We start from the raw sequence: 25,481 nt of genomic DNA on the forward strand, positions 1-25,481 counted from the left end.
ATAGTTCCATGTGTATCTTAACAGTAAAGCCCTCCACCCAAGACAGTAAAGGTGATAATCACGAAAGATGGGTAATAACAAGGGATGCCAGCGGTTAAACACTGAAACAGTTAAATTCATTTTTCAAATGAGCAGCTGCCTTCTTGTCTGGCATGTAGTAGGAACAGTGCAGTATGTTTTTTTAAGTAATAAATGGAAATGAAGTGGTATGTAGGCTGTCCAGGGTTGAACTCACATATTACTTCCACCTGAAGTGAAAAGAGGCCACATATCAAAGCAAAAAATTTAGCCGCAAAGAGGAACGAAGGCTGGCGGAGCTAGCTGCTAATGTTAGCCACGCTGTAGAGAGTATCAGCCTAACATCACACCCACTAACACGACGAACCTGTGAGGGATCTGACTGTTTTCTAGGGATTTTCTCCTCATTAGACTAGTTGACTAAACAACATTTAAATGAGCGTTTGGCTGACTAAGGAAGTAGATGCTCAGGAACATCCTTAGTAATAACTAGAGCAAAGTTGGTGAAATAGCTAGATTAGAAAACAGAAAGCTTTAGAAGCTGACACAGCAAAATGTCCCAAAAAAAATATTTATATTACAATATCACAGCTCAATGTAAATGCACCAGGTGGAGATGAGACAGGTACGCTAGCAGAGCCAGATGTGCAACACAAAACACAACATAAACTGTGCTAACCACGGTCAGAATGTATGAATCAAATCTATGGATTATATGTCATTATAACCTTCATAGTAATATATATAAGTATACAATATAAATTACCAAGCTCTTCGCAAATATTAGATTTGTCACAAGAACGAAGTGTAAAACATCTCTGCAGCAGCTGCAGCTCCTCAACCAGTTTGCTGCTGACTGAGTGAGGAAGAGCTCCCACTAACAAACACAAGCCATGAGACTGGGTGGGTAGGATTCAGCCAGCGTTAATCTAGAAAAAGGTACAGTATAGACCTGTTATTAATGAAAATGTCCCATAAAAACCCAAGTGATTCAGGGATATGTAAATAAAACTAGTCTGACTTATAGATGAGACTCTTAAAAGTACAAGACTTTAAAAAATAGATAAGAATGCCTAGGCAAGTCTCGATGAGGTTGTCAACATTATGGAATAAAACCAATATTTTTGTATTTTGTGGTGAAAACTGTCTTTCATTGACTTAAGAACTCTTGGATTTTTTTCAGTCAGTAACACACAAGGCCCAGGCTAGCTGTCTGACTCTACAGTCAGAGTGTGTAGCAGCGAGGTGATTAGTTCTGCAGACAGCCCATCTGTCTCTACTCCACCCAAAAAGTGTAAGAGAGATATCTGTAAAACTCTCAACATGTTTGCTCCACTGTTCCATTTTAACAGACATGTAAATGACAACACCTTCTCTGGCCAATGGGGGTTTGAGAAACAAACTGCAGTGAGTCCTGTCACTACTACGAAGCATCCAGTGAGTTACCCATTCACTTTCATCCATGTTGAATGCCTGTAAATGAGTGTTTTGAATTCTTACTGAATGCTGCCACAGCCAGTATGAGAGTGACCACGATGGAGACCCAGGACACCCAAAGAGCCTTCTTCCTGTAGCTTTGGGCTTCATGAGGTTTCAGCCGCATGCTGCTCTCCAGAAGACCTGCTTGAAGACACAAAACATCTGTTACAATGACGGTTCTTTTTCCATGTGTTTCATAATGATCTTTTTATGAAAGGATGCACTATGTGACCATGAGTGGAAAACAGTCATTTGACCTTTTGAGACACTTTAACTCATCCTGAAGCCTATTAGTGCACAGTGAATATAAGTTAGAGCTAAAAAATTGTCTTCCAGTTCAAAAGTTGATAACATTCAGCCTTTTCAACCAGCGATTTAATTTGTGATATTTCATCAGTTCCAGAACAAAGGTGAAGTATATCAGTAATGATGTCACCACTTTGATTATGCAAGTCACGACAGTATGGCAAATGTTTAGTGAAACAAAGCATCATTCAAAACTGCAAGATGAATTTAAAAACACATAGCAATCGCTGTAACACCGATTTCTGATATTGTGCATGCACCTATCATATTTTTGCATTTCACGACACCAGCTTTGGTAAGAAGTGCATTTTACTTGGCGACTCAGCTCAACCAAACTTGATCTTATGTTCTTTACACAAATTCTTGATGCACTGATCTACATGTCAGCTGTAATTTAACAATTACAAGAGGGCTGTAGCTCTTACTAAGAAAAGCAACCTACTCAAATGCCCATTGGGCCTTTTGGGTTCTTTTTCTGTCATATACAAGAAGCTAGGTAGTTTTTGTGTTATCAAGCTGTTGGGTCGTACTATTGAGTCAATCTTCTGTTCATCCTGAACATAACCCTCCAATTTACTGCTGTCTACTCCACAGCTGGGTTACTTACCGTTGGACGTTGGACCACTAGACACAAACTAAATTCTCCTCCTGCTTGGAGGCAGAAGTAAAAGGCAGTTTGTTTACACCTTTTCACCCACCTACGTAAGTCAAATACAAGTGAAAACTTTCAAGACAGTCTGGCTGCAGACTGCAGCTCTCGGACAGACCACTACTGTGAGACACCACCTCTGACAGGACAGCAATACATGCTAAAACATTCAAAATAAAACTGGATAAAAGTTCTGGCTAGGATTAGGGTAAAGGCTGAGGGAGAGGTTAGGATACCAGAAGTTAAAAATCAAAAACCTGATCTAAAAAAACCTGATTACAGAATGTTTAACAGTCTGCTTACACCCATTCAGCCATTTTCTGCTTTTCCCGTTTGGGGCGGCGGGGGGCTGGAGCCTATCACAGCTGTCACCAGGTGAGAGGCGGGGTACACTCTGAACAGGGTGCCAGTCATTCACAGGGCTGACATATAGAGACAAACAACCAGGCCCACTCACTATTACCACCAACCTGGATGTAAACCAGCACCTTAGATGAATAGTATCTTGCTCAAAATGGAGATTTAGTTGATTGTAGGCTGTGTGGGTTAAACTACCATAAAACTACCTGACTGACACGATGTGTAACAGGCATATGAAGTTTAACCTGCAAGGAGGACTGAGAGCTGGTGGTGCTAGTGCTGCTACTCTGCAAACAAATGTGGCATTGTTTACCTGCTGATGCTGGGATCCATGCACCTGGTTCCTGAGTGTTTTCCCTTGTTTTGAATGGTTGACTAGTCTGAAATTATGTTTGCATTTACTTCCCAAAATTAGGACCAACCCTGGTGTTTATTCTTGCTTTTAAAATCAAATTAGCTGTTTATACCACCACCTGCGCATCTTTCTGTCAGGTGGCTCTTTACAACCTCCTAAGAGAGCACCAAACCATTGGAAATGTACACTGACGGCCTAACAGCACAGTGTAATGCCTGGGGGACCCTTGTTATACTGCAGCTTACAGCTCCGTGTTGAAGCAGAGCTCAGGGACAGCATGTCAAGCTTAACTTTCTTTACTGACCTTCACAGACTTAAAGGAAAATCCGAGCACAGACACAGTACTTCTGTATCACTGCACTGGGCTGAGCTCCTAAACATCCGTGTAAAACCAGTCCTCCACCGAATGCATTCAAAAGAAAATCAATCAAAGAGCATCAACTTCCTAAAAATATATCAAAATATTCTTACTTGATTTTAAGAACAAGGAAGTCTGATTTAACCTCGCTGCTATTTAAGGCACCGTTCCCCTGCTCAGTTATACAATTAGCATAGATTTCCTAATATCTCAGCCTTCTTCCTGTGTGAGGAGTCTTTGCCTGAAGTCATAGACAAAACAGCCCCGAGCTCCTCCATTGTTATGAAGTGAAGCTCTGCAGAGTCATGAAATATTTATAACTGTGAACCTTTTTCACCCAAAAAAGCTTTTAATGTTATCTGTCAACTTATTTAGAAATCTTTCTCAGCTACATAGTCTCTCTGTTGTCTGTGTAATGTCCTGAGATGTTGAAGGTGTTTCCTTTTAGACAGCAAAACAGGCAGATAATGAGAACAAATAAGGGAGGAAGAAAGCGTTTTTAACCTCTTACCCTTCTGAAAAAGAGAGCAAGTAAAATTCAGTTATCCGACGTTGTTTGGAATAGACTTTCTGCACTCCAAGAGCAAATTGGTGCCTTCAGTCTTTCAGGAACAGCTCGGTTTAATTCAGTCCAGCAACACAGCTCAAAGTTCCACTGTCATTTGCATTTTTACTCACATACTGAGTTTGATCAACGTGTTAATCCTCTTGTAAAACTGATGGATAGGCCAGATTCTAGATCCATCTTGCAAAGCTTCAACGGTACTAATACTTTTGTTCCCAGCCAGAGAATGACCAGACGAAAGACCACTGCATGAGGAGAAAGAGGTTTAGTTGTTCTGCAAGCTGGACAACAATGGCTGCCAATCAGTGTTAATTTCGTCGACTACGTAAAACTATGACTAAATACGATCGTTAAGAGCCTTTTTCTTTTCATGACGAAAACTAGACAAAGACTAGCCAAAGCTAGATCTGTGATCACCAAAACTGACAAAAAGTCAGTCTAGTTTTCATCAAAATGACAAAAACTAGACTAAAATGTAAGTTTTCTTCTCTTTCTCCTTTCAGCTTGAGAAAGCAGGGACCCCAGGTTTGGCAGGGTGCAGAGAACACACTACTATATCTGGTTAGGTGTGAATGTGAGCGTGCCTGGATGTCGGTCTCTATATGTCAGCCCTGCGATTGACTGGCGACCAGTCCAGGTTGTACCCCACCTCTTGACCAATGACAGCTTGGATAGGCCCCTCCACAACCCCCAACAGGATAAGCTGTATAGAAAATGGTTGGATGGATGGATGGAAAAAGGGTAAAAATGAATAAAAGGGGACTAAAACTGAAAGACATAATCAAAAGACTAACACTAAGACTGAAATTAAAAACAGCTGTTAAAATTAACAATGGCTGCCAATGAGAGATCCTCAGCTCCTCTTCAAAACAAAAAAGGAGGGCTTATTGGAAAAAAGTTGGGAACCACTGTTGTAAAGGGCTATATAAATAAATTACAACTAAATAAACAATGCATTTATATAGTTCTTATTTAGTGGAGTTTTCCATGAAAAAATAATACAATACAATAATAGTTCAGTCTAATTACCCCTTGATTGTTATTAACCTTTTGAACCCTGAGCCTATTTTTCTATTTTTAGGTGTCTGCTCGAAAATTGCATACCCATAAAAAAAAATGGGTATATCTCTGCAACCACAAGGTCTATTTGAATAACTTTGGTTTCAAAGTAAAGGGAACACTTATAAGATTTGTTGAAATGTGTTAATATGAGTGTATGTGATACTGGTGAAGAGTAAAAGAAGACGGCACACTGCAAAAATGTAAAAATTACACCTTAAAAAAAAAAAAAAAAAAAAACATTTTCAGGATGAAGGATGAGATGTCATAATTCATTTAGTTGTTTTTTGAGTTGTGTTTGGGGCATGTAAAAAAAGGTTTATATATTCTTGTAGCCCAGGCTCTGCTGTTTAATTTGATGTGCAGAATCACTATATTCTTTCGTGATCAGGGTATTATTTCACACTGGGTTTGCCAATGCCTCTCAAACTCCCCCAGTTAGGGGACTTCCAGGTTCACAAGGTTAAAGGTCCTGTCCTTCCCAAACACTATCTGCTGTTGCCCAGATAGATGTGAACTATACCCAGTACCATGTATAGAGTCTGAAAACAGTCTAACTAGTGTATTAAGTTTCCAACATTACATAGCGCCACATATTATGCCTCCTTACTACCCACTGTACAATGGCAGCTTAGCTGCAACCACTCCATGTGCCTTTGCTTTTCTGGGATAATTATGAATTTGTTTTAGAATTAAATATTTATGAAGTCAATTGATTCAAGTCACATGCACTAAGGAAATGTTCTCTAAGTGACACAAATGCACAAGGCCTCAGCAGTAATAAACTGAAGAACCATGCTTAAGCCATTCATTACACTAGATTGTAAATGACAGCAGAGTTTGTTTAACTTGAACATTCTTCTAACACAAACCTCTGCCTCCTGCCCGTTTTAAAGAAGCCCAGGGACTTTGACTGTTGCGGTAAACCTGCCTTGTTTCTACCTTGTAAAAACCACAGAACTGGGTCATTTCTGCAGCATTTTCTTATACATTTTTGTCTGGAATCAAGGACTGAAGATCTGCCAGAGCTCAGGCAAATCAGACAATCACTCCTAGACCTTCAGTTTTGGTGCATAAAGTCTGATGCCAACACTAGGTTAAGTTTAAAACAGCTGTGTTCTACATTTGACAAAGTTCACCTTGTGATAAACCACCTGACACTGAACAAATAAAACTAAAAAAATATTTAGAAACAGTGTGAACTGACTAGAAGGGCCTAACTTTCTCTGTCGACGGTAACATGCTGTGGGCTTTGTGTCCCTGTGCTTGTGTGTTGTCATAAAACAGGAATCCTGCCAGAAAAAACAGCTGATAGAGAGCAGCAGAAGTCACATGTTTGTGCCAAACCTAACTCTTTAAGGGGTTAAAGGAGAACAACAAGTTTTAAGGTCTTCACTGCCATGAATCTGAGGATTCAGAAAGATTTCTGCTGAAAGAAAGAAATGAAATCAGTGAAGGCTGAGCTCTCCTGACTGTTGATCCTTGAGGTTACGATCCTTTTGTAACTTTTTTTTAAACTTTCTGGAATTGTGGGTCAAGATCCTAGTTAGAAGAATCACATGTTTCCAAGAACTCTCATTCATTAACTTTCTTTCTTTCAGTATACAAATCAATCACCTCTCTCATTTTTCATTCTCATTCATGGCGCTCCACTGTCAGTCACATACGTGAGCAATGCAGCACATAGACAAGCAGGAGACAGGCAGAAGGTTTACATGATGGATTCTTGGGGAAACTAAATAAAACAAGAAAAAAAGATACTGTCACTGAGGAGCAATATGGTAGAGAACAGCAAAGTCCAGCATGTGGAAGTTTCCAGTTTTAAACAAAGCATCGCTCTACAAGCAGTTCTCCGATAACACCACAAATCTCTTAACCTCAGACATCACCACAAAATCCAGCATGAATTCACAATGAAGGACAAGGAAACCACAACACAAACCTCAATAACTAACGCATTATGTGCCTGTGTTTCTCCCTGAAGCCTCAAATGTTGATAAGCTGCTGTTATAGCCAACAACCAATGAGTTCAGTAAGCAGAGGGTCTAAAAACACAAGTGCAAGGTTTTATCTTTATCTTTATGTATTCTATTTTCTTTGTTGTAAAGCATTAGAATTTTCATATTAAATTTTATAAAGTAAGAAAGGAAAATTAAACATTCGTCCCATGAAATGATACTCAGAGCTCTCAGATTCACCCACCTCTACTGTTTTACTTCTTTTATTAAACTGAGCACTAATATCAAATAGAAACTGCCCTCCATAGGGAGTTTATGGATGGATGGGTGGAAAAAAGGGTAGAAATGAATAAAAGGTGACCAAAACTGAAAGACATAATCAAAACACTAGATTGTAAATGACAGCAGAGTTTGTTTAACTTGAACATTCTTCTAACACAAACCACTGCCTCCTGCCCGTTTTAAAGAAGCCCAGGGACTTTGACTGTTGCGGTAAACCTGCCTTGTTTCTACCTTGTAAAAACCACAGAACTGGGTCATTTCTGCAGCATTTTCTTGTACATTTTTGTCTGGAATCAAGGACTGAAGATCTGCCAGAGCTCAGGCAAATCAGACAATCACTCCTAGACCTTCAGTTTTGGTGCATAAAGTCTGCACCATTCATTCAAATCACAGACAATGCAATATTTCTTTAACATGAAATCTGTTAGAATACCTTCATTCAATCATTAAAAATGGAGCTATGAGGTTTACACCAGCAATATGCAATATTTCTTGATTATATTTCTGAATTTATTCATAAGGTTTTTCAACAACTCCAGATTCTAAGAAGTCGAATTTTCTGACATTTATTTGATTTTTCTTCCTCTTTCCTCGTTGTGTGCCAGCGTCACCCTGTATGCATCATGTCGTTTGACTGGGACTGTTCGTCTGGAGTGGGTGTAGACCAAAGTAGACAAAGCAGACAGAGCCTCCAGAGGGAATTGGTGCTGTTACTAGGATATGATCCGTCATCGTGCAGCTTACCACCAGCGAACACTGCCAACTGTTTCTAATGGACTGCCAGAGCTTGTGCTCTAAGCTATGTAATACTTCAGCTGACTTTTGTTTAATTCAGGAAAGTCTGTGCTATAGCAGTCAGAAACGACATGATACCCAAACCCACACACATGCACCGGGGTCTCATCTGTGAAATAAAACACTTGTTGGTGTCAAAATGTACAACTCCTGTAGCCTGCCTCTGCGTGTCACTGTGAGAGGCAAAAGTTTGAATGTAATCAGGGTGGAAATCTGCCAAACGCTCTAAGCAGCTTGTAGCTTTACTGAGAAAATCTCTTTGAGGAGTTCAACTTGACGTCTTAAGTTTAGAGAATACTTAGCAGCCTTGGCTTCATACGCTATTACGTTCAGTGTCATTCTCACTTTGAATAAATTAAAACAGTCTGTTGACATGCCGGGGAAAACACCACAAACAGAAGCGTTTTATCATAGCAGCATGTGGTACCAGCAAAATCTCTTTCACCCCTGGACTCTAAGATCCAGTTGTTGTGAAATCCCTTCATCTGGCCGGAACTGATGTCTAAGACGAGAGGAAATCAAAGGAAATCACATGTCTTATCCTTAATGGGAATAAAAAAATTAATCTGAGAGGGTGGAGAGAAAGATCAATTTGCCGGATTAGCAGCAAATTGAGTCACACTATGCAGTCACGTCCTCGGACGTACGAGTGGACATGCAGACTCATGGTTGTGAGCACATAAGATTATAATGATACAATCATTTTGGACTTTAACAGGATATTAGCAAAATTTAAATGATATCACTACCTGATTTAATACCATAGCAACAGAAATTAAAGCTACAGGCGCCTTCATTTAAATGTACAATATCGCTTGCATCAGGTCAAAACCTTTTACCTTCATTTTTCATAATTTTATTTTTTCCCATAAATCAGTCTAAATGGTGCTTATGCTAATTTTTCCCATTCAAAGCATGCCTCAAATATTTCACACTTTTTTCAGCAAGCATGTTATTGATATTGGGAAATGGTGTGTGGGAGGCATTTTATTTAAGTTTTGTGATTTTGTTCTAAACAGACAACTTGTGTAAACATACTGGCTTTCAAAGGGTTAAAATCCCCAAAACTACTTTTAATAATAATAATAATAATAATAATAATAATAGTGATAATAATTGATATGTATATTTCAGGCTGAAGTAGTTCTAAAATATTGACTTGTTTTAAGTGGAAAAAATATATTTATATATGATGTTTTTACGGCTGATTTGAGGAAGCTGATATTTTTTGTCATTTAGAACAAATTCATTATATAATTAAAGGATCTCTTAAGGGTTACATTGTTTAAAAATTACTGTTTTAATCATTCCTTGAAAAGTGGTGATTTTGGAGCTGGGAGGTTTTGACCCAATGCTAGCTTTATGTAGAATTTTTATATTAAAATGTCCCCTAAATTGAAAAATTGAAAAATCACTCTTGTGTTATCTAGATTTCTAACTGTTTTTAAAGGCAGGAAAATCCTTTAATTTTATATATTTGTAATGGTCCTTCTCTGACAGCTACCATAACAGAGTTGCAATGACAGACAAACATGTTTATCTGGAAATGCTGGATGTTACATGAAAGACTGGTACATAAGGAAGCAGGCACTGCCGCTGTAAGCTGCTGTTCTGTTGCTGTATCTCATTCATGTTTTGTGCTGCTTACTTGTGATGAGCTACAATTTTTCTGTTCCACTGGCTACGCCTACAATCGCCCCAGCAAACCCTGAAACATGTAACTCTGTCCCCAACATTCCCACTGTTGTGGCCCAACTAGACATTTTCAAGTCAAGTAGAGGCATGCTAATCACTTCTGCCATCTTCTGTTGCTTCTTATTTTGAATTTAGGACTCTGTTCAATTAAAACTGCACTCCATACACTGTATTTACAAGACAGCAGCGGGGAGCATTACGTAACAAATTAGAGTAATGTTGCTTCAACACAATTAAATCCTTTTAACTAGTCATGCAACATGTTGAACAGTCAGCTGAACATCTGCCTCCATACATGTGAACACTACTGGCATTCTTTAGCCTAGTTTAGGGCCTATAACGTGTAACTGCAGATTCATAAAGGAAAAACCCTCCTGACAACTTTCAACATCTCTTAAATGTGCTCAAATTAACCAATAAACAAGCAGAGGCATACAATATTACTCATATGCTTTGTGTTTTTTCAGGGTACAGAAGCTCAAGCATTAAATGTATTACTTGTTAAGACCCTCTACATTCATTTTAAGACTATTATGTCTTGAATTTCTACCATAAAATTAGAAACACGGTTACTGATATACTTGTGCTGAGGTAAGACAAAAAAAAAGTGACAAAAAGGAAAAGATAATGCCTGAAATATTTTTAATTGTGGATTGCAATTTAAGCTTTCTTGAAGAATTTTGAAATAAAATGATGAGAAAAAAATGATACCATGAGGTAGCTGACAACAGAAGGTCTGATTAACGGGTCTAAAAGTTGCCATGCAGCAATCTAGAAGTTCCTGTTTAAAAGTTTGCAACGCAGTTCAACTGAGAAGTAGAATAGCATACATTTAGGTTTTAAGACTAAAAAACATGTATAAATCCCCACTTAGAATAGCTATAAAACTCTTCAATTCAGATTTTGAAGCATTAATGTCTCAAAGATCACTTTACTGTTGCAGCCATTGCTCACTTTAATTGAGTTGTTTTCATTTCAGTGATTTATTTCTACATCTGGGTGGACCGTAAATGCTTAAACTCACTTGTGATTAAATTTGACTATAAAACACAAAAGAATACTTTTAAAAAGCTTTCAAAAGCTTAAATTCAGGCTTAATTAATTCATACACTTTCAATACTTTTATGGACCCTGCCGACACTCTGTTTACACACAAGCACTGCATGATTCCATCAATAGCCAACAATACAACAAGAGCTCATAAACTTACATTTTGCTGTGATCTTGTCCCTTTCATCCAGAAGTTCAGTAAGGGGATAATTTTACTATGTAACGCTGTCGTCTCTGCCATCTCACTAGCTCAATCACATGTGCACTCACACAATGTGTCTACATTCTGCTGGCATGCCTCGTCCAACAGGCAGGAGAGAAACAGAAACTGTGCAGGTGCTTCCGGGATTATTTTTATCATTTATTATTATACTTTTTTTGGCAACAAAAGGGAAAAATAATCAAGCAATTTTCTTTCAGTAACTGGTTATTTCTATAAAAAAATGGAGCAAATAACAGACTACTTGAATGCACAACTAAGGCTTAACGTTACATTAAAACAATAAAAGAATCAAAATACTCCAAAAGAATAGCAATCCCCAACAACCCTACACAGTAAACAACTATTTTTTTTCAATGACAAATTTCTCAGAATGAGGCATAATAACTGTTAAAGCAGGTTACTTTGCTGGTCATATACAGCTACATTAATCTGTAAAACCATCTGATTAGACACAAACTAAAAATACAGGCCTGTAAATATGTCCAAACAAAACTTGTGCAAGAATGGAAGGCTTGTAAAATTATAAATAACTTCAATCTTCTGTCTAAAACTATTACTAATTTTCCATTTGTCTTGGACAGATGCTGAAGTTTACTTTTTAAATGTTTTGCAGCTTATTTCTCTGTCTGAGAAATGCTGCCTTTATTTTTCAAAGCGATCAGCAATTCCACTAGAGGGGACTGAGACATAAATTGGGATGCTTTTTTTCAAATGCATTTTATGAAAATTCCTAGAAAGTCCCTGCATGTGTCTAAATTTCACAAATTGATCTGCAAAATTTCAGTACTGTAATGTATGAACAATTTATTTAGAGTCTCAAATGGCTGTAAGCAAAATAAGGAGAACTTTCCATCTTTATAAGTCATCAAAGGGATGTAAGATAGGTCTGTACTTGAATACTGGCATTAACACAAAGAAATTCTGCAATAAATTAGCAATAAAAAGTGTAATTGTTTGTTAACTCATGATCAAACTGTGAATAACCACATTTTTTAACGCTCACAAAAACAGAACCTGTCTGACAGAGTGGGTTAAAAACCTAAAAAGCAACATATCACGTAGCAATCTAAAGAAATTCAAGAACAGATGAGAAACAACTTTAATGACATCAGTCTGATAAGGGTTACAAAGCCATTTCTAAGGCTTTCAGACTACTGTGAACAATGGTGAGAGCCATTATCCACAACTGGAGAAAACTTGGAACAGTGGTGAAACTTTGTAGGGGTGGCCAGCCTACCAAAGAGCGCATCAACGACTCATCCAGGAGGTCACACAAGAACCCAGAACAACATCTAAAGAGCTGCTGTCCTCACTTGGCGCAGTTAAGGTCAGAGTTCATTATTCAACAATACGAAAGAGACTGAGCAAAAACGGCATCATGGGAGAGTTCCAAGGCCAAAACCACCACTGACCAAAAAGAACATAAAGGCTTGTCTTACATTTTCCAAGAAACATCCTGATGATCCCCAAGACTTTGGGAGAACTATTCAGTGGACTGACGAGACAAAAGTTGGACTTTTTGGAAGGTATGTTTCCTGTTACATCTGGAGTAAAACTAACAAAGTATTTCATTGTAACAAAAATCACACATCAGGACAAACATTCAAAACCCACCAGCAAGTCCATCTCTGAATGGCTTCAAAAAATGTAAAGTGAAGGTTTTGGAGTGGCCAAGTCAAAGTCTGCACTTAAATCCAATTCAAAACCCTCCAATGTGGTTGAATTAGAACAATTCTGCAAAGAAGAGTGGGACAAATTTCCTCCACAGTGATGTGAAAGACATGTTACAGCAAATGCTTGCTTGCAGTTGTTGCTGCAAAGAGTGGTGCAGTTGTGACAATTATATGCAAAAAATCAGGAAGGGGGCAAATACTTTTACAGCACCCTATAATGAATCTGACGTGTTTCCTCTTACAAAACCACCTCTTCTGACCTCTAGCTTAACATGCTATTATAACTCTTTAAGATGATTTTCTATAGATATTAGCATAGTTTCCAAACTCAGTAATGGTCAGAGCAATTCTAAGTCAAGCGTAGTCAAGTGAGGTAAAACCACACCATTCCTATTTAAAATAATGCAACTACGCTGTCTGAGCTTATACTAAGAAGACAAACTATAGGCACAGTTTGTAGAAACCACTCTAGACTAACTGGCCAGCGTGTGTGCCTATCTGTGTGTGTGTGTGTGTGTCTATGCGTGTGTAGTAGAGGGGGAAGTGAGACAGCATGCTTAAATCACTGCTCACATGATTGCTGGCTGAGGGATCAGACAGAGAGGCATGTGCTTAACATCTCCTCATACATCTCGGTGTAACACAACTTCATGTGGGTTGGTTTCTGTCTGTTTTTCACTTCTCTCCTTGTCACACCTTTATTTCTTAAAATAATCAACATCAGCTCTAACGGCTCCACACTTTCCACACATACTTGGAAAAAACGTGTGAAAACAAAACTCCAAGCAGGAATCTGACCTTTCAGAGACAATTACTCCTTCACTGATGTGAACTCCTCACCCCTACATTTCTTATTTAAAGTTACCTGACATAACTGTGATGAATATTAACTCATAGATGGATGAATAGAAATACTGGCACAGAACCAGACTGCAACAGCTTCCTAACTGCGATGGCTGCTACTTTTATGTTAATAGGAGAAAAATGAGGAAAGCGGAGGAGGGAGGCAGACTGGAGGAGTGTGAATGTGTGAAATATAATGTGCTGAAATATGTGTGTGTGTGATCTGTGATGGAGTTTGTTAAAAAAGTTGCTATTTTTACATCTTTTTCAGTCTCTGCACTCTAAAAAAAGTCGTCCTTGATGCCTGCTGAGATCCTCATTGGATAACCTTTGAAGCAACATTATGAAGGAATCAGAGACCAACCGTCTCTGAGTGCAGCTGCACTGTCATTTAGATCCTACAGGCCTTGTCTATCATAAGATAAAATAACAACTATCAAACAAACACAACAGGAACCGTCACTATCCTTTATTTCTATAAAACCAGTTCATATTTTGTGCACATGTGGTATTCCAGTGCATAAAATGCCCAGTTTCCATTTTAGGAGTGCAAATGTCCTCTTCTCATTATTTTGGCCATAGAGGACTGTCTATTTTTTCTACCTTTCAAACTGGCAGATAACTATCTTGTCTCTTCTTGATCTTTGGCTGGCCTTGATTGTTCACTACTGCCAAGAAAACAATAGAAGAAGAAATTGGAGCATTGTGGTTGGCCTAAAGACAAATTGGAAGTTGTTGTATACTTTTGGTGTGAGGACTGATAGCAATACTTCTAAGTTTTTCATCACAAAAAAAATAATTTTTACTCCATAAAGATCTGTCTTTTGGTTCCTGAGATACTGTAAACAACGAATGTGCTACTGCTCTGGATCATCAGCGATCCCTTGAAGTTTGGTAGATTAAAATGCATATAGTTGACAAGTCTCAAGGGCAGAAAATTTTCAGAAACAGTCAATTTTAGCACAGGATTGTTTTGTCAGTGGGTATATGATGTGGCACTAGTTTGCTGAGTAGAGTGTGGCTAAAGTTAGTAGCTAGCTCCACCAGCCTCCATTCCTCTTTGCACATTAATATCTATTTTTTTAACGATCTTGTCTCTTGATCTTTGGCTGGCCCTGATTGGTCACTACCACCAAGAAAACAATAGAAGAAGACATTGGAGCATCGTGATTGGCCTACAGACGAATGGGAAGTTGTTGTCTTATACTTTCGTTATCAACATGGGGGACTGATAGCAACACTGCTACATTTTTCATCACAAGAAAACAATTAATGGATGCATTTAGCAATGTTGAGGGTTGTAGTATAAAGGCTCTGAATAACCTTGCAATCTGCACCTGGATATAAAATTTTATGGTAGGGAAATAAAAGTAAAACCATCAAAAAGGTAAGTTCTCATTACTGTTTACTCCATAGGGATCTGTCTTTTGGTTCCTGAGATATTGTAAACAATGCTTGCTCTACCGCTCTGGATCGTCAGCAATCCCTCAAAGTTTGGAGGATTAAAATGCATAAAATCAACTAGTCAAAAGTGCAGAAATGTTCAGAAACAGTCAGTTTTAGCACAGGATTGCTGTGTCAGTGGATATACGATATGAGGCTGTTGTGCCGAGTAGAGTGTGGCACAAGTTAGTAGCTAGCTCCACAAGACTCCACTGTCTTTGCACATTAATATCTATTTTTTTATACTTTCAAACTAGCAGATAACTATCTTGTCTCTTGTTGGTCTTTGGTTGGCCCTGATTGGTCACCATCCCCAAGAAAAAACAACAGAAGAAAAAAATTGCCGCATCGTAGGAAGTTGATGTTTTATACTTTCGGTGGCAACATGGAGGACTGATAGCGACACTGCTAAGTTTTTCATCACAGAAAATGTAAAAAATTGTCAGATTATCATGGATTTTGCTATGCGGAGGGTTGCAGTATTAAAGCTCTGAATAAACACTGCATTTTGTGCCTGGATTTAATATTCTGTAGTAGGGAAATAAAAGTCAGACTGGCAAAAAGATGAGCTTCCATTAACAGTTTACTCCATAGGATCTGCCTTGTGGTTAAAGAGATAATGTAAACAACACATCTGGCTACCACTCTGGATTGTCAGCGATCCCTCAGGGTTCTGAGGGTTAAAATGCATATATCATCCACTAGTCTAAAGTGGAGAAAATGTTTAGAAACAGTCAAATTTAGCACAGGATTGGGCACTGCATTTTGTGCCTGGATATAAACTTGTGTGATAGGGATAAAAAGTTGGGAGCCATCTGTAGATTGGCAAAAAGGTAAGCTTTAGATCACAGTGCACTCCACAGAGATTCATCTTTTGGTTCCTGAGATATTGTAAACAATGCATGTGCTACCGCTTAGGATCATCAGCGATTCTTCAGGGTTCAAAGGGTTAAAGTGTGTGTAATTGACTAGTCTAAAGTGTAGAAAATGTTCAGAAAGTGACAAATTTATCACAGGATTGTTGTGTCTGTGGGTATATGATGTGAGGCTTGGTTGCTGAGTAGAGTGTGGCTAAAGTTAGCAGCTAGCTCTGCAAGCCTTCAGGCCTGTGTTTATAAAAATAGTCTTTTATGAGAGTACATTTTCAGATCTACCTGCTGCTGCCTGTGTCAGACAGGATTCCTGAACATTGTCTTGTAATTGTTCATGTTTTCTGTGTGACATTCCCTTGAAATATGAAGCACACAGTTATTTTAAATGACTTCATGGATTCGCTGAATATGTGGTATTAGGCGCTGCCAGTGCTAAAAAAGCCGGCTGTGGACACAGGCCCTGTGCTCTCTCCTTTATCACTATCCCCTCCCATCTCCTAGCCTTAGCCATGGGATCAAACAGTACTGAAACAGGATAACTGGCTTCTTTTTACATGAAGTCTGGTGTGTGAACTAGTGCTGGAAAGCTGTGTGCACTCCTTTTGAGAGAACTACGGCCCACTGTCAGAGTTACACAGTGCTGAAAGCAAAAGAATAGGGCACTTCATGGAGAAGGATTGATCCCAGTTGAATGTCATAATCAGTAACAGTGGGGCCACTCAGGACAGCCTATCATACCACTGATAAAATGACAATAATACATAAATACATAAAATTGCTTATAATGCTATTTTCAGATATGTTTTATATTAGAACGTGCTGTTGATAAAGCCAAAAACACTTTAGATCAGTGGTAGAGAGAGTGAAATGATCAAAAAGTTTTAAGACAGAACTGAAATCTAACAGCATCACATTCACAGATTCCCAAAAGGAGGAAAAATAAGAATGCATTTTTGGCTGAATGGAAAATGTGAGGATGAAAAATTTGCAAAAATAACAGATTTACTTTTGAATTGTACCACCATTGTGGCTGCCAAGGTAGCTGCTGTAGAAGAGCTGGTTTAAAAGGTGTTTGCAACAAAGATGACAAAAGGGTGAGCCTTCATGCTGAGAATCATTCTCTAGTTTGTACAATGGGCCTGGCTTGTGCAGCTGTCACTGAGAGACTACAGGAATGCAGGATGTGCTTGAGAAATGCTTTTTCATATTTTGGTGACCTTCTCTAACATGCTCAGTGCTTTTTCATATTCTTTTGAAGACAAGGTTGTATTTTGTTAAAAAAAAAATGCCTATGATGGTGAACACTTGGTCAAGAAGAAATTGTCCCCTATTTTAATGATGACACTGAATTTTGTCTAATGTGTGTGTTCTTTGTTGAGCACTTTGTTTTTTATGTTAATAAGAAATAGAGTAATTCTGTTAAAAAAGTCAGGGCCTTTTAGTAACTCCGGTTGGACACTGGTTACTGTACTGGTTTATTGTGAATATTTTCAGACTTTCTGCTGTTTGCAATGAACAAATCAAACAAAATCCATTGAAACATCTCAGCATAACAAATGCTTCAAGTCCCCAAATTCAACTGAAAATGTAACTTATAGGGCTCTATTTTTGTAGACCAGGCGCAGGCGCGGCGCACCTGCCCTGCACTGCGCCTACGCTGCGCCAACGGGGTGTGTCCAGGGCAATTTGCAATTTTTGTGCACGGCGCAGTCCGGCGCGGCACGGCGCACCCATGCCTCCGTCCCTTCCACCGGCGCAAGTGGCAAAGAGGGAGGAGAGAGGGCATGAGTGGGTTTAACACAGCCGAGTGTAATCTTCACCAATCAAATGAACACCTCTCCTCGCCTTTAAATGCACTGCGAGCAAGGCGCAGTGCCAATTTCACCTCGCCACCACCATGGACGAAGACAGCAGCAGCAGCTCCAGTCGGCCAAACTTCTCCCAGGAGGAAACTGATGTGCTGGTCTGGGAGGTCCAAGCTCGCAGTACCAGAATATATGGTAATGCTAACAGACCTCCACGGGCTGATGGTGCAAAAACTGCCTGGGAGGAAGTTACTAATATCGTCAATCAAGTTTGCCCAGATATTCTGAGAACTGCTGCCCAATGTAAAAAATGGTTCAATGATGTAAGGAGAAGGGCCAAAAAAAAGCTATCAAAGCAAAGAAAGCACACAGTGGCCACCGGGCTGTGCATCAGAGGCCACGATGCGCGTCACCGCATGGACCAACTCGCAGGACAGATGTAATTCTGTTCCTGTGTCATGAATAGGAGTACAAAATTAAGTGACAATTACATTAAACACAGTAGCAGGCTAATCCAGGCATCATGCTTATGATCCACCTGCATTCCTGCTCTGTCATCGCCAAATAGGAGAACCTTTGGTGATATATTCTCTCCAGGTATCTCCTCCTCATCCTCCTTGCAATAATGTACTCCATCTTTTTAGATCACATTAAGAATAAAGATTAAAACAGAGAAATACGGGCAATCACAGGTAAATCCTTAAGACACCGACTGACTTACATTTATTCAGCGAGCGTCTCTCTCTCTCTTTTTTCTTTTCTTTTGAATTTCATGAGATGAGAGAAGCCGAATTTATACTCCGTATCGGATGCCGTGGCTGTTTGTGGTTGGCTGAGAGATGTGAATTCGCTAGTTTTTATCACTCCCAGCTGCCATCAGGTTGAGTTTCAATTACGCGTGACAAACATCTTTGATCTGACATCAGATGTGACGGGACAATTTATATAGATACAAATGTATATGCTGGTTCAGACGGTTACATTAAATAGTGGTTGCTGTGATTGTTTATTGCATTGAAATGTGCCTGACGCTCTGGAAACCTGCATGTGAGGTTTTGGTGATGTGTGCGCACTGCACGCCCGTTAGCCAAATTACCACTACACCGGGCGCGCTTCGCCTGAGAATAGACCAGGTTAGAGCTGGCGGGCTTTCAGCGCACCTTCAGCGCAGTGTTTTGGCACGAAATTGTCACTGTGCCAAGCTGAATCTGTCAACACCTCCCCCTGGTGCGCCGCCACACCCATCTTGGCGCAGCCCGGTCTACCAAATTGCCAAATTGGCTGCGCACAGCGGTGCGCCGGACAAAATTACCACTGCGCAGGGTGTGCCACGCTCCGCCACCCTGCGCCACCTTGCGCTGCGCCACTTAATTAGAGCCCATAATGACTTCGCCAGTCTCAAAATGACTCAACCCCAGTACAGATCCCTCACAACAGCGAAAATACGCAACACCAGTGTTGTTTCAAGCACACCTGATCTAACTAATCAAGGGCTTCATTAGCTGAACCAGGTTCGCTTGAGCTGGAACACATGAAATACCTGAACTGTTGAGTGTCACGTTTGACTGCTTTTTGATATATGGCAAAGTCAAATGAACGGTCCAAAAAGTTCAGGGAAGGGATCACTGCCCTTCACAAACAAGGATTAGGATTCCAAAAGATAGCAAAGACACCGAAAATTCCTGGAGACACCATTGGAAGCATAGTTCACAAGTTCAAAGTTACAGTAGCAGTGGTCACACTACCTGGACAGGGAAAAAAGGAAGATATCAATGGCTGCAACCAGATATTTGAGAAGGCAGATTGTGAAAAACCTTTGAGGGACTGCAAAAGACCTCCATCAAAACTTGGTGGCAAAAGAGACTGAGGTTTCTGTGAGTACAGTAAGGTGGTACTGAATGTAAACAGTTTCCATGCCAGAACTCCAAGAACGTACACCACTACTGACCCAAAAGACCAAGAAAAGTCGGCTCCAATAAGCTCAAAATAATCATATATCATATAAATATCCACAGAAGTTTTGGGATTCTGTTCTGTGGAGCGATGAAACAAAATTGGAACTTTTGGCACGATGTATCAGCTGTGTATCTGGAGGAAGAAGAATGATGCATATGCTGAAATGAACACTGTACCCACAGTTAAGCATGGTGACGCTCTAGAGCTGCTTTGCATCCTCTGGCAGTGGAAACCTGTAGTATGTGGAAGGTAAGAGGGATTCATTCAAGTATCAGGAAATCCTAGGAGGAAACATCATGCTGTCTGTGAGGAAACTGAAGTTTGGGCCTCATTGGACCTTCCAACAGGACCATGATCCCAAGCATACCTCAGAGTCCACCAAGGCTTGGTTGCAGAAGAAGTCCTGGAAGATTCTACAATGTCCATCACATTGCCTGACTTGAACCCCACAGAAAATCTCAGGTGGGATCTGAAGAAGGAGTGGCAGCATGCAGACCCAAGAATATTACTGAACTGGAGGCCATTGCACATGAGGAATGGGCTGAGATTCCTCAGGAACGCTGCCAGAAGCTGGTGTCTGGATATGCATCTCATTTGCAGCAGGTCATAGAAGCAAATGGATGCTCTAAGTACTAAAGATGCTTGGAATTAAGGGGTTGAAGTCATTAAAAGAGTTGCAAAACTCTCAGTTCTTAACCTGGAGGGGGCGCCAAAGATCCAGCAAGGGCTCAAGGTCAGGTATGGTCAGCTTCAAGGTCGACAAAATTAGATTAGTATATATTTGCTAATAAGAACAATAACACACCTAATGGACAGTTCTGTTTGGTATGTAGATAAAACTGTAAATAAGACATGTTTCCTCACTTAAAGCTGCTTAATCACAAATACTTGTGGTTCAGGTTAAATCCAGATTTTAATCAATGAAATCTGATCCCTTTATTTTATGTGGGTCTTGGGGATGCTCAAGTATTTTAAGATGTAAGCAGGGAAGCCCAAAGGAACAATGTTGGGAGCCATTACTTTAAAATAGGATCCATTATTATAGTGATTCCCGAAGTGGGGTTGTACCCTCAAGGAGGAGCTGAAGTGATGATGATGGGGGGGTCTAGAAGGCTGAATAAAAACAATCTGCACCATTTTGCACTGCTAGAAAAGCATGGCATTTTGTGAGACTTTAGGGCTAACAATGAATCTTCAGCAGACGTCACAACTACAATAACAAAGCTGTGAAATAAACTACAAGCCAGATCTCGCCTGTGGCTTCAGTAGTATGACAGTTTATATCAAAGAGAGAGGCTCCTCCACTCCTCATCTGTGTGAGACATTTTTATATTGATGTATTTTATGTGTTGATGTATATGATGAGGCATGGAAGGGCTTGAAAATATTTTCATCATTATCAAAGAAAGGATGGAAGAAAAGTTTGGGAACTACTGCATTGTTGTAAGATTTTGTTGATCTTTTTGGGTTGAGACTTTGATTTCATCTAAAGAAAATAAGACACATCTGATCTGCATAGTAGCTGCTGCAGGTTGTAACTAGGGTTGGGTATCACTTGGCTTTTCCAATACTGGTGCTAAAAGAATACTTTAAAATCAGAGTTGATGCCCAAATATGCCTGAACTAATACTTTAATGGGGAAGAAAATCCACAGACTCCACACTAGACTTTAAACTAGACATTAAACAGCGTTGAAGTGTAGCTTTTCCTTCCTATCTGCACCAAAGGCAAAGCATAAATTTTTATGAAATGTACAGACCTGAATGCTAACAGACAAACATGATGTTACAACATCTTTTGCTCAGACACATGTAGGTCATTCCCACTGAGCAGTCCTGTTAAGTTTGGTACAGCACAGGTTTTTTCATGTTTCCACGGTCAAAAGTTGGAAAGGGTCCCAAATTACTGACCTGTACCATACTACATTTTTGGCACCTTTGCATAGGGGTGCCAATCTCACCTCTCCATCCCAAAAAGGTGGAGCTACACTCAAACACTAGAGGGTTTAAAATTTGAGCATGCAAAACACAACACAGCTGTCTGCTTTATGAGGAGTGGTTAAAAACTGGAGAAAAACAGACTAATATCTGCCTAAATGTGGGATATGTTGACTCAACAGTGATCTATGTTATTTCCTGGACTGTTGACATTAATTTGTGGCCACAAATCAGGTTTCCTGACATTATTTGGACCTGGTTTCAAGTAATGAAAGAAGAGCCTGAAGGCTCACAACAGCACAGTTCTTCAGTGGTGGATGTAAAAGTGAATCAGTGATGAGGTTTTCTTCATAGGTATGAATGGAACAAGCTAATAATGATGGCCAATTCTCCATAGCAACCTCTGCCATCAGTGAATGAATGTGTGAGTGAATGGGTGTGAATGGTTAAGTGTGACCTGTGGTGCAAAAGCGCTGTGAGTAGTTAGATGACTAGAAAAGCGCTATACAAGGTCAAGTCTATTTACTTGCCTTAGATCAGTTGATTCTCCATATTGTAGTGATTCATTTACTTATTTTTAATACAGGTAACCTGTGAAAAGATTGCTCTGTGGTTCTTAAATCTGATTGCAAAACTTCAGGTGGCAGCCTATTCTAAAACCAGCCCAACATACTTTAGGACTTCTTACTAATCTTATGTGGTTCTAACACCAGATAAACATTTAATTCATTTTTTATGAGACAAATTCACACATTAGGGCTCTCAACTTTTATATCATGTAACATAACTGTTAAAGTGTTGGATATTCACTTCATGAAACGTTCATAGGAATAACTTCAGAATTTAACCACAGAGAAATGATGTGCCTTGTCACATTAGTTATCATTTTACCCTATGTTTGATCTGCTAAAGTTCAAGGTCTTAATTTTCCTTTAAAGTAAGAAGGAGTATAGATGTTAGCTCGGATTATATTCATCACTAACTGGGTGATTGTTGTATCTACAGTAATAGCACAGCTTTTTCTTGTGTCTTTATTAACACAGCGTCCAAACATTTCTTTAAACAACAGCATCTATACTAGGGGTGTCCAAACTTTCCCACTGAGGGCCCCATACTGAAAGTTATAAAGATGGTTTCATATACCTCACCTTTACCATACTGAAGTCAGAAAATCCAGGTAAAGATGATATGATGTGATTGGATTGGACATGCTTAAATGCTTACAGTCTTTTCAACAGTAATTTTAATTCATTTGTGTGGTAAGTAGCCCTCTTTTAAAAATGTAAATCCTTTTGTTAAAAACAGAACTAAAATATGTTAAAAATAGCTAAAATTGGTTAATAATGGCAAAAAAAATGTTGGGGACGGTGGTGAAATTGAATTTGAAACGTAGCAGTAAAGCCAAAAATTTGATCAAAGTGGCAAAAAATAACCAAAAAATAGCAAAAATGGGTTAAAGTGGAAAAATTGGGACCATTAAGTGGTACAAGGGGATTCAAAAGTGGCTGAAATTACGCTTAAGTGGCAAAAATAGGTGGACATTTGGTGAAATGGGCTGAAAATTGATATAAAAGGTTTACACAGCAACATCGCCAGTGTTAGATTTAACACTGAGAGTGTTAAATCTAACACTGGAAAAGTGTGTATATGTGTCCACTCTTTTGAGTGTTAATTTAACACTTTTCAAAGTGTTACTTTTTTTACACTGAACCAGTGTTACTACAACACTGTATGGTGTCAAAAATGTACACTGTGAACACTGAGTAGTGTTGATAGTACTCAACACTGGCGTCAGTGTTAAAAAAATAACACTAAGGAGTGTATTACAATTAATTTCAGCAGGTGTAAAATACTGTGGAAAGCAACTGCCCCTCTTCCACCAACCTGACAATAACAAGAAACAAAACATATAAGTTCCGCGGAATGGGTGTTGGTAATCAGACACACCTGTCAATATTGACTGCTACCTCACATTGTGAAATATTTGACAGCGATCAAGGAGTTATAAGGCAGACTCAAGGTAAAAGCTTGTCCTGAGCTGATGATCTGTCCTCAAACCACATGTATAAATAAACTAGCACCACAGCCAAGACTTGACCAACCTAGAAGACAACTACACTCATGGTGCAAAAGTGTTTATGTATCAAAAACTTAGGAACTCAAGATAATTCAAGAAACATGTGCAAGTGAATCCCAGCAGTGACCCCTGTACAACAGGCGACATCTAAACACAGCTAATCATCTAAATACATCTAAAAACATCTGAACCCAGCTTAACACTCTGCACTAAGGCATGATGGGAAAACTCTCCCCCCCAGATTTGAATTTGCAGTAGGTGGGGCTTGGATCAACTGACTCTCTACAGTGCTGGAATAACACTGGTTGATCTAACACTGTCAAATAACTCCAACACTGAAGACCATTTACTCTGAATGGAGTTAAAATAACACTTTGAGTCCTAAAAACAACACTGAAATGTTTAACACTGAGAATTGAACACTCCAGTTTTTGCTGTGTAGCTGAGGCAGAAAAAAGTCAGAAACTGGCAAAAATGGGCTTTTCAAACTGTGAAATGTGGCTTAAAAAGTAGTAAAAGGGGTTAATGGTAGGGGTGCACTATAACTATCGGGCCGATAGTTATCGAGCCGATAACAGGAAATTAATACGTCATTCTTATCGGTCCGATATCAGTACGACGAGCCCCGATAACATATATATATTTTTGTCAGTTACAATAATGTGTCAACTGAGCCAACAATAGGCAGAAAGTGGCAAGATTTGGTTTAGAAGTGGCAAAAACAGGCAGAAAAAGTGGTGGACAGGGTTTAAAACTGACAAAAAATGGGTTTAAGTTGCAAAAATGTGTTAAAATTGGCAAATTTGGTGGGGAAAATTGATAAAAATGGGTTAAAATTAGGGCTGAACGATTTGCAGGAAAAAATGTAATTGCAATTTTTTTCCCCAATACTGTAATTGCGATTTAACATGCGATAATTCTTAGGTCAATCTTAAGTATTTTTTGACAAATTCAAATTGAATAATTCTATAAATAAGACCATGTGTATTGAAAACAATGAAATTATTTCAGAAGCAATTAATCCATAGTAGCATGAATCTGAATATGAGGGTGCAACAAGCTGTAAGTTATAAAGGAGGCAGCTGGGGTGGAGGAGGTGAAGCTGGCTACCAGCTGATCACAGCTAGGGTATGACTTTTGTGAAGTAACGCTAAGCTTTATCAGTTTTAGAAAGAATGAGCTAACTATTTTTGCTCATATTGCAGATGTGATGTCATTTGCTTTCTTTAAGGGCATTAACATTTTTATGTCACTCATTTTGATTAAGAAAAACATACATAGAAGACAAAAAATGAGGAATTTTGTAAACCATTATAAAGAATGACACTTCAATGTTTGCATAATGTGCATTAAATCTCTGCCGTTGCAAAAAATTAGATTTATTAAACTGGTATTTTGAAACATTTCAAATTAAAGATATATTGCAACTTTGGCGATTAGTAAATTGCAGCAGGCCATATTGTGATTAAATCTCATTTTCGATTAATTCCCCAGCCCTAGTTAAAATCAGGCCAAATTGGTGTAAAGTGGCAACAGTGTAATTAAAAAATGTTCTTAGTTTTTTACGTTGAGAACCTCTGCCATATGCAAACTTCTAAATCAGTAATGTAACAGTAACCTGAGCACATGTGTGTTTTTTGTGATGCTGCTGTCGATGACGGGACAGTTCACTCATTAAACATAAGTAATGCAGCAGACATGAATAGTGAATATTAAAGTCACA

At 39.0% G+C, this 25,481-nt stretch overlaps 1 protein-coding gene across 2 annotated transcripts in view; it reads right to left on the bottom strand.

The window, feature by feature from the left end:
• Nucleotides 1-25,481, bottom strand: part of LOC121522840 (transmembrane protein 163-like) — a 143,500-nt gene that overhangs the window by 116,830 nt on the left and 1,189 nt on the right. The window contains exon 2 of one of the 2 annotated variants that reach the window (XM_041807506.1): nucleotides 1,519-1,638. In XM_041807506.1, the coding sequence (XP_041663440.1) occupies nucleotides 1,519-1,638 (120 nt within the window). Of the gene's footprint in view, nucleotides 1-1,518; nucleotides 1,642-25,481 lie in introns of both variants that reach the window. The other variant, XM_041807505.1, reaches the window with a different exon arrangement.

This window comes from Cheilinus undulatus, linkage group 15, assembly GCF_018320785.1.
Source record: "Cheilinus undulatus linkage group 15, ASM1832078v1, whole genome shotgun sequence".
In the NCBI taxonomy this organism is placed as follows: Eukaryota; Metazoa; Chordata; class Actinopteri; order Labriformes; family Labridae; genus Cheilinus; species Cheilinus undulatus.